The 8,354-nt window shown below is 51.5% G+C and overlaps 1 protein-coding gene across 2 annotated transcripts in view; it reads left to right on the top strand.

Moving 5' to 3' along the window:
* Positions 1-3,333: 3,333 nt before the first annotated feature.
* Positions 3,334-8,354, top strand: part of KLC4 (kinesin light chain 4) — a 35,023-nt gene continuing 30,002 nt past the window's right edge. For both annotated transcript variants that reach the window (XM_018567945.1, XM_018567946.1), the window contains exons 1-2: positions 3,334-3,528; positions 8,071-8,323. In XM_018567945.1, coding sequence (XP_018423447.1) covers positions 8,075-8,323 — 249 coding nt within the window. In that variant the 5' untranslated portion in view covers positions 3,334-3,528; positions 8,071-8,074. The remainder of the gene's footprint in view (positions 3,529-8,070; positions 8,324-8,354) is intronic.

Here is an 8,354-nt window from a genome sequence, read left to right as displayed (position 1 = left end):
GATCTTTCTGGATGGGTGGAGCTGGGTAACGGGAGCATTGTGCGGAGGAACGAACGTCCATAGATCTTGGGGGAGAGATCTTTCTGGATGGGTGGAGCTGGGTAACGGGAGCATTGTGCGGAGGAACGAACGTCCATAGATCTTGGGGGAGAGATCTTTCTGGATGGGTGGAGCTGGGTAACGGGAGCATTGTGCGGAGGAACGAACGTCCATAGATCTTGGGGGAGAGATCTTTCTGGATGGGTGGAGCTGGGTAACGGGAGCATTGTGCAGAGGAACGAACATCCATAGATCTTGGGGGAGAGATCTTTCTGGATGGGTGGAGCTGGGTAACGGGAGCATTGTGCGGAGGAACGAACATCCATAGATCTTGGGGGGAAGGGGATTTTTCTGGATGGGTGGTCATCGTTGGACTTTGCATTGTGATCTCTGAATGGAGTGCGCTGTGCTATGTCTTCTACCCTTGGCATGAGTCCATTGAGATCACAGGCGGCCTGATTGAAGTGGCGCTCAACGTTCGGAGGGACAATCCCCACCGGCCGGAGGGCAATGAGGGACCCCCAGTATTTGGACCTTTAATTTAAAGAGATCTAATCACAAAGGTGAGCCGGGTTTAGAGAGCGGGTTCCATGAGGAAAGGTCAAAGGGATTCTTGGAGAAGAGTGTTGGTGGAAGATGGTGGAAGATGGTGGAAACCTCCTGCTGACGGACTGCAGAGAATCATGGAGTGATACGATTGGTTTTGGACGGTCACAATTACAGTGGCACTGAACTCCGCAGACCAATCCTAAAAATACATTCCAGTCCCTGAGCTCTGACAACAATGTATCTTATTTGTGTATCACTCGGCTGGAGATCCTCCAATCATCTCTGACACTGTGCTTCCTTCTGGAGGGGGGCTACTTGTGTTCCCCATGGTCCCTGTGTGTGTTGTAAAGTAGTCACTGCTCCAAGATCACTCCCGTGATGGACTACAATCTCATGTTTAGTTTACTAATTTGTATTGAGACATATAGAGGGGTCGGTGTATATAGTATACAGTCTGTAGAGTATATTGAGGGGTATGTCTGGAATGGCCAGTGATGTAATAAAGGGGGTGCAATGTATTATACATAGAGCCGGTGTAATATAAAGAGTATATTGTATAAAGTACAGAGATGATGTACTACAGAGAGTGCTGTGTGTTATATACAGAGTGCTGTGTTATATAGAGAGTGGCGTGTGTTATATAGAGAGTGCTGTGTTTTATATATAGAGAGTGCTGTGTTTTATATATAGAGAGTGCCGTGTGTTATATGGAGAGTGCTGTGTGTTATATGGAGAGTGCTGTGTTATATAGAGAGTGCTGTGTGTTATATAGAGTGCTGTGTGTTATATAGAGAGTGCCGTGTGTTATATAGAGAGTGCTGTGTGTTATATAGAGTGCTGTGTGTTATATGGAGAGTGCTGTGTGTTATATATCGAGAGTGCTGTGTATTATATGGAGAGTGCTGTGTGTTATATAGAGAGTACTGTGCGTTATATAGAGAGTACTGTGTTATATAGAGAGTGCTGTGTGTTATATAGAGAGTGCTGCGTGTTATATAGACAGTGCTGTGTATTATAGAGAGAGAATCCTGTGTATTATATAGAGAGTGCTTTGTGTTATATAGAGAGTGATGTGTGTTATACAGAGAGTGCTGTGTATTATATAGAGAGTGCTGTGTATTATATGGAGAGTGCTGTGTATTATATGGACAGTGCTGAGTATTATATGGAGAGTGCTGAGTGTTATATAGAGAGTGATGTGTGTTATACACAGAGTGCTATGTATTATATAGAGAGTGCTGTGTATTATATGGAGAGTGCCGTGTATTATATATAGAGTGCTGAGTGTTATATAGAGAGTGCTGTGTATTATATAGAGAGAGTCCTGTGTATTATATAGAGAGAGTTCTGTGTATTATATAGAGAGTGATGTGTGTTATATAGAGAATGTCGTGTTATATATAGAGTGATGTGTTATATATAGAGTGCTGAGTGTTATATAGAGAGTGCTGTGTATTATAGAGACAGAGTCCTGTGTATTATATGGAGAGCTATGTGTGTTATATAGAGAGTGCTGTGTGTTATATAGAGTGCTGTGTTATATAGAGAGTGCCGTGTGTTATATAGAGAGTGCCGTGTGTTATATAGAGAGTGCTGTGTGTTATATGGAGAGTGCTGTGTTATATATAGAGTGCTGAGTGTTATATAGAGAGTGCTGTGTATTATAGAGACAGAGTCCTGTGTATTATATAGAGAGTGCTGTGTGTTATATAGAGTGCTGTGTTATATATAGAGTGCTGAGTGTTATATAGAGAGAGTCCTGTGTGTTATAGAGAGTGCTGTGTATTATAGAGAGAGTGCTGTGTATTATATAGAGAGTGCTGTGTATTATATAGAGAGTGCTGTGTATTATATAGAGAGTGCTGTGTATTATATAGAGAGTGCTGTGTATTATATAGAGAGTGCTGTGTATTATATGGAGAGTGCTGTGTATTATATGGAGAGTGCTGTGTATTATATGGACAGTGCTGTGTATTATATGGACAGTGATGTGTATTATAGAGAGAGTGATGTGTGTTATACACAGAGTGCTATGTATTATATAGAGAGTGCTGTGTATTATATAGAGTGCTGTGTGTTATATAGAGAGTGCTGTGTATTATATAGAGAGAGTGCTGTGTATTATATAGAGAGTGCTGTGTATTATATGGAGAGCTATGTGTGTTATATAGAGAGTGCTGTGGTATATAGAGTGCTGTGTTATATATAGAGTGCTGAGTGTTATATAGAGAGTGCTGTGTATTATAGAGACAGAGTCCTGTGTATTATATAGAGAGTGCTGTGTGTTATATAGAGTGCTGTGTTATATATAGAGTGCTGAGTATTATAGAGACAGAGTCCTGTGTATTATATAGAGAGTGCTGTGTGTTATATGGAGAGTTCTGTGTATTATATAGAGAGTGCTGAGTGTTATATAGAGAGTGCTGTGTGTTATATAGAGTGCTGAGTGTTATATAGAGAGAGTCCTGTGTGTTATAGAGAGAGTGCTGTGTGTTATATAGGGAGAGTGCTGTGTGTTATATAGGGAGAGTGCTGTGTGTTATATAGAGAGAGTGCTGTGTATTATAGAGAGAGTGCTGTGTATTATAGAGAGAGTGCTGTGTATTGTATGGAGAGTGCTGCGTGTTATATAGAGAGTGCTGTGTTGTCTATCGGAGAGACGGCTCAGTATTTTGCTGTCTGCAGCTGCTGCTGGGGGCGGGGTGAGTGAGGTCACACTGGAGTGGGCGGGGCTCAGGAGCTGCATTGGGAGTGGGGTGGTGGGTGGAGGTTGCACAGGAAGCAGCAGTGCTGGACACACACTGATTGTCTGCTGGTTCTGTGTTGTAGGTCGGATTTGTCCCTGTGGCCCCCCTGGAGGAGCTCACCCCCCCACCGGACAAAGAAAGGACCCCCCTGGACACAGAGAGGAGCCCCAGCACTGTGTGGCCCCGGGGAAAGGTGAGCCCGTCTTCCTGCGGCGCAGGCTCTGACATGTCTGCGCCTCCTCTGGGAGGGGGAGGGCCACTGCAGCCAACAAAGCAGTCTGACCGGGCTGGGCTGTGGCACTGCAGGGGTTAATCCCTGAACTGCCATGCCCTGTGTGTTGTTTAACCGGTCAGGAGGGGGTTAATGGGGGCTGGGAAAGTTTAACCCTCGCTGGGTGCCCCTGCTCTCCATTCCCGAACAGGTCAATGGAAAGCAGCAGCTGGAGCCGGGTAATGGTCGGTGTGAATGGCAGCTGCGGCTGTGCAGGGGTTAATGTCTGTCTGCGCTTGGAATGCACAGTCCTGCAGGGGGAGGGGCCAGTGATATCGGTCCGCCCTGCGAGGGGTTAATGGTGTCTGTAGGGGGACCGTTCTGATTTGTGATATGCACACACTCTCCTCCACCTAGGGTCATGCCTCCTTATCGGTGTCTCCCACCCCCCCAGAGTACAGACCGTGTGGGCAGGGAGGAAAGGGTTAATTCTGGGTGTCTCCCCAAAAATGATTCTGGGCAATCCTGAATAATAATAACAACCACCGACCCCGTCAGTGTTCTCTGTGTCAAAGCCAGAGTCCGCCCATCTACAGCCGGCATGCTGAGGGTTAATGGTGGCAATGTTAGAAATAGATGGCGGCTAGAGGGTTAATGATGACAGTGCCGGCAATGGGCCGGGTGCAGAGGGCGGGTGATGGTTGTGTTAGTGACAGGTGACATGCAAAGTGGTAATGACATCAGTGCCGGTGATTGGGGGCACACAGAGGGTTAATTGCACCGGTGATGGGGGTCACATAGAGGGCTAATGGTACCTGTGGTAGGGGGCACACAGAGGGTTAATGGTACCGGTGATGGGAGCACACAGAGGGTTAATGGCACTGGTGATGGGGGCACACAGAGGGTTAATGGTACCGGTGGTGGGGGGCACACAGAGGGTTAATGGTACCGGTGGGGGGGGGCACACAGAGGGTTAAGGGCACCGGTGTCAGTCCGTTCCTCTTTTCTGTTCAGATTCTATTACAGATGTTCTCCTGGTCAGTGTGTCACATCCTTGCTCACCTATCAGTGTCTGTGTACTGCGTGTCGTCCTCACACACTGCCAGTAGAGGGAGCCACTGGTACTGAATGCCGCCCTGGCACTGTGCAGAAGGTGTTCGGGGTCCTGTGGGGTTTGCACTGGTGATGGGGGGCACACAGAGGGTTAATGGTACCGGTGGTGGGGGGCACACAGAGGGTTAATGGTACCGGTGGTGGGGGGCACACAGAGGGTTAAGGGCACCGGTGTCAGTCCGTTCCTCTTTTCTGTTCAGATTCTATTACAGATGTTCTCCTGGTCAGTGTGTCACATCCTTGCTCACCTATCAGTGTCTGTGTACTGCGTGTCGTCCTCACACACTGCCAGTAGAGGGAGCCACTGGTACTGAATGCCGCCCTGGCACTGTGCAGAAGGTGTTCGGGGTCCTGTGGGGTTCCCCAACTGGTCAGTGCACCAAATCTGTGCCAACCCTCTTCACAGTTCTGTCTATTTCAATCTGGTTGTCTCCTCCCATAGCCTGTGTCTCCAGGAACATGGCGGTGGTGATGTAGCTGGTATCTCTGTGTCTCCAGGGACATGTTGGTGATGTAGCTGGTATGTCTGTGTCTCCGGGGACATGGTGGTGATGTAGCTGGTATCTCTGTGTCTCCAGGGACATGGCGGTGGTGATGTAGCTGGTATGTCTGTGTCTCCGGGGACATGGTGGTGGTGATGTAGCTGGTATGTCTGTGTCTCCAGGCACATGGCGGTGGTGATGTAGCTGCTTTCTCTGTGTCTCCAGGGACATGGCGGTGGTGATGTACACCATATCTCTGTGTCTCCAGGGACATGGCGGTGATGATGTACACCATATCTGTGTCTCTGGGGACATGGCGGTGGTGATGTAGCTGGTATATCTGTGTCTCCAGGGACATGGTGGCGATGTATCTGGTATCTCTGTGTCTCTGGGGACATGGCGGTGGTGATGTAGCTGGTATGTCTGTGTCTCTGGGGACAGGGTGGTGGTGATGTAACTGGTATCTCTGTGTCTCCGGGGACATGGCGGTCGTGATGAAGCTGGTATCTCTGTGTCTCTGGGGACATAGCGGTGGTGATGTAGCTGCTTTCTCTGTGTCTCCAGGGACATGGCGGTGGTGATGTACACCATATCTCTGTGTCTCCAGGGACATGGCGGTGATGTATCTGGTATCGCTGTGTCTCCAGGGACATGGCGGTGGTGATGTACACCATATCTCTGTGTCTCCAGGGACATGGCGGTGATGTATCTGGTATCGCTGTGTCTCCAGGGACATGGCGGTGGTGATGTACACCATATCTCTGTGTCTCCAGGGACATGGCGGTGATGTATCTGGTATCGCTGTGTCTCCAGGGACATGGCGGTGGTGATGTACACCATATCTCTGTGTCTCCAGGGACATGGCGGTGATGTATCTGGTATCGCTGTGTCTCCAGGGACATGGTGGTGGTGATGTAGCTGGTGTCTCTGGGGACGTGGTGGTGATGTACCCCGTATCTCTGTGTCTCTGGGGACATGGCGGTGGTGATGTATCTGGTATATCTGTGTCTCCAGGGACATGGTGGCGATGTATCTGGTATCTCTGTGTCTCCGGGGACATGGCGGTGGTGATGAAGCTGGTATCTCTGTGTCTCTGGGGACATAGCGGTGGTGATGTAGCTGGTATCGCTGTGTCTCCAGGGACATGGCGGTGGTGATGTAGCGGGTGTCTCCAGGGACATGGCGGTGGTGATGTAGCGGGTGTCTCCAGGGACATGGCGGTGGTGATGTAGCGGGTGTCTCCAGGGACATGGCGGTGGTGATGTAGCGGGTGTCTCCAGGGACATGGCGGTGGTGATGTAGCGGGTGTCTCCAGGGACATGGCGGTGGTGATGTAGCGGGTGTCTCCAGGGACATGGCGGTGGTGATGTAGCGGGTGTCTCCAGGGACATGGCGGTGGTGATGTAGCGGGTGTCTCCAGGGACATGGCGGTGGTGATGTAGCGGGTGTCTCCAGGGACATGGCGGTGGTGATGTAGCGGGTGTCTCCAGGGACATGGCGGTGGTGATGTAGCGGGTGTCTCCAGGGACATGGCGGTGGTGATGTAGCGGGTGTCTCCAGGGACATGGCGGTGGTGATGTAGCGGGTGTCTCCAGGGACATGGCGGTGGTGATGTAGCGGGTGTCTCCAGGGACATGGCGGTGGTGATGTAGCGGGTGTCTCCAGGGACATGGCGGTGGTGATGTAGCGGGTGTCTCCAGGGACATGGCGGTGGTGATGTAGCGGGTGTCTCCAGGGACATGGCGGTGGTGATGTAGCGGGTGTCTCCAGGGACATGGCGGTGGTGATGTAGCGGGTGTCTCCAGGGACATGGCGGTGGTGATGTAGCGGGTGTCTCCAGGGACATGGCGGTGGTGATGTAGCGGGTGTCTCCAGGGACATGGCGGTGGTGATGTAGCGGGTGTCTCCAGGGACATGGCGGTGGTGATGTAGCGGGTGTCTCCAGGGACATGGCGGTGGTGATGTAGCGGGTGTCTCCAGGGACATGGCGGTGGTGATGTAGCGGGTGTCTCCAGGGACATGGCGGTGGTGATGTAGCGGGTGTCTCCAGGGACATGGCGGTGGTGATGTAGCGGGTGTCTCCAGGGACATGGCGGTGGTGATGTAGCGGGTGTCTCCAGGGACATGGCGGTGGTGATGTAGCGGGTGTCTCCAGGGACATGGCGGTGGTGATGTAGCGGGTGTCTCCAGGGACATGGCGGTGGTGATGTAGCGGGTGTCTCCAGGGACATGGCGGTGGTGATGTAGCGGGTGTCTCCAGGGACATGGCGGTGGTGATGTAGCGGGTGTCTCCAGGGACATGGCGGTGGTGATGTAGCGGGTGTCTCCAGGGACATGGCGGTGGTGATGTAGCGGGTGTCTCCAGGGACATGGCGGTGGTGATGTAGCGGGTGTCTCCAGGGACATGGCGGTGGTGATGTAGCGGGTGTCTCCAGGGACATGGCGGTGGTGATGTAGCTGGTGTCTCCAGGGACATGGCGGTGGTGATGTAGCGGGTGTCTCCAGGGACATGGCGGTGGTGATGTAGCTGGTATCGCTGTGTCTCCAGGGACATGGCGGCGGTGATGTAGCTGGTATCTCTGTGTCTCCGGGGACATGGCGGTGGTGATGTAGCTGGTATCTCTGTGTCTCTGGGGACATGGCGGTGGTGATGTAGCTGGTATCTCTGTGTCTCCAGGGACATGGTGGTGATGTACCCCGTATCTCTGTGTCTCCAAGGACATGACGGCGGTGATGTACCCCGTATCTCTGTGTCTCCAGGGACATGGCGGTGGTGATGTAGCTGGTATGTCTGTGTCTCCAGGGACATGGCGGCGGTGATGTACCCCGTATCTCTGTGTCTCCAGGGACATGGCGGCGGTGATGTAGCTGGTATCTCTTGTGTCTCCAGTGACATGGCGGTGACCCCGTTATTTCTGTGTTCTTCCAGGGAGATGTCAGTGATGATGTACCCCCGGGAGGAGAAGCTGGACAAGTTGTCACAGGAGGAGATTATCTCCCACACCAAGCTGGTGATGCAAGGCCTGGAGGCCCTCCGCAACGAGCACAACTCCATCCTGCACAGCCTGCTGGAAACCATCAAATGTCTCAAGAAGGACGAGGAGGCCAATCTGGTGCACGAGAAGTCGGGTCTGCTGCGCAAGTCCGTAGAAATGATCGAGCTCGGGCTGGGCGAGGCACAGGTGAGGAGTGTTTATCCCTTCATCTCTATGA

The sequence above is a fragment of the Nanorana parkeri genome, unplaced genomic scaffold (genome assembly GCF_000935625.1).
Source record: "Nanorana parkeri isolate BGI_ZX_2015 unplaced genomic scaffold, ASM93562v1 scaffold1119, whole genome shotgun sequence".
Lineage (NCBI taxonomy): Eukaryota > Metazoa > Chordata > Amphibia > Anura > Dicroglossidae > Nanorana > Nanorana parkeri.
The sequence above is the reverse complement of the archived record's forward strand: the minus strand, read 5'-3'. Positions and strand labels throughout refer to the sequence as shown.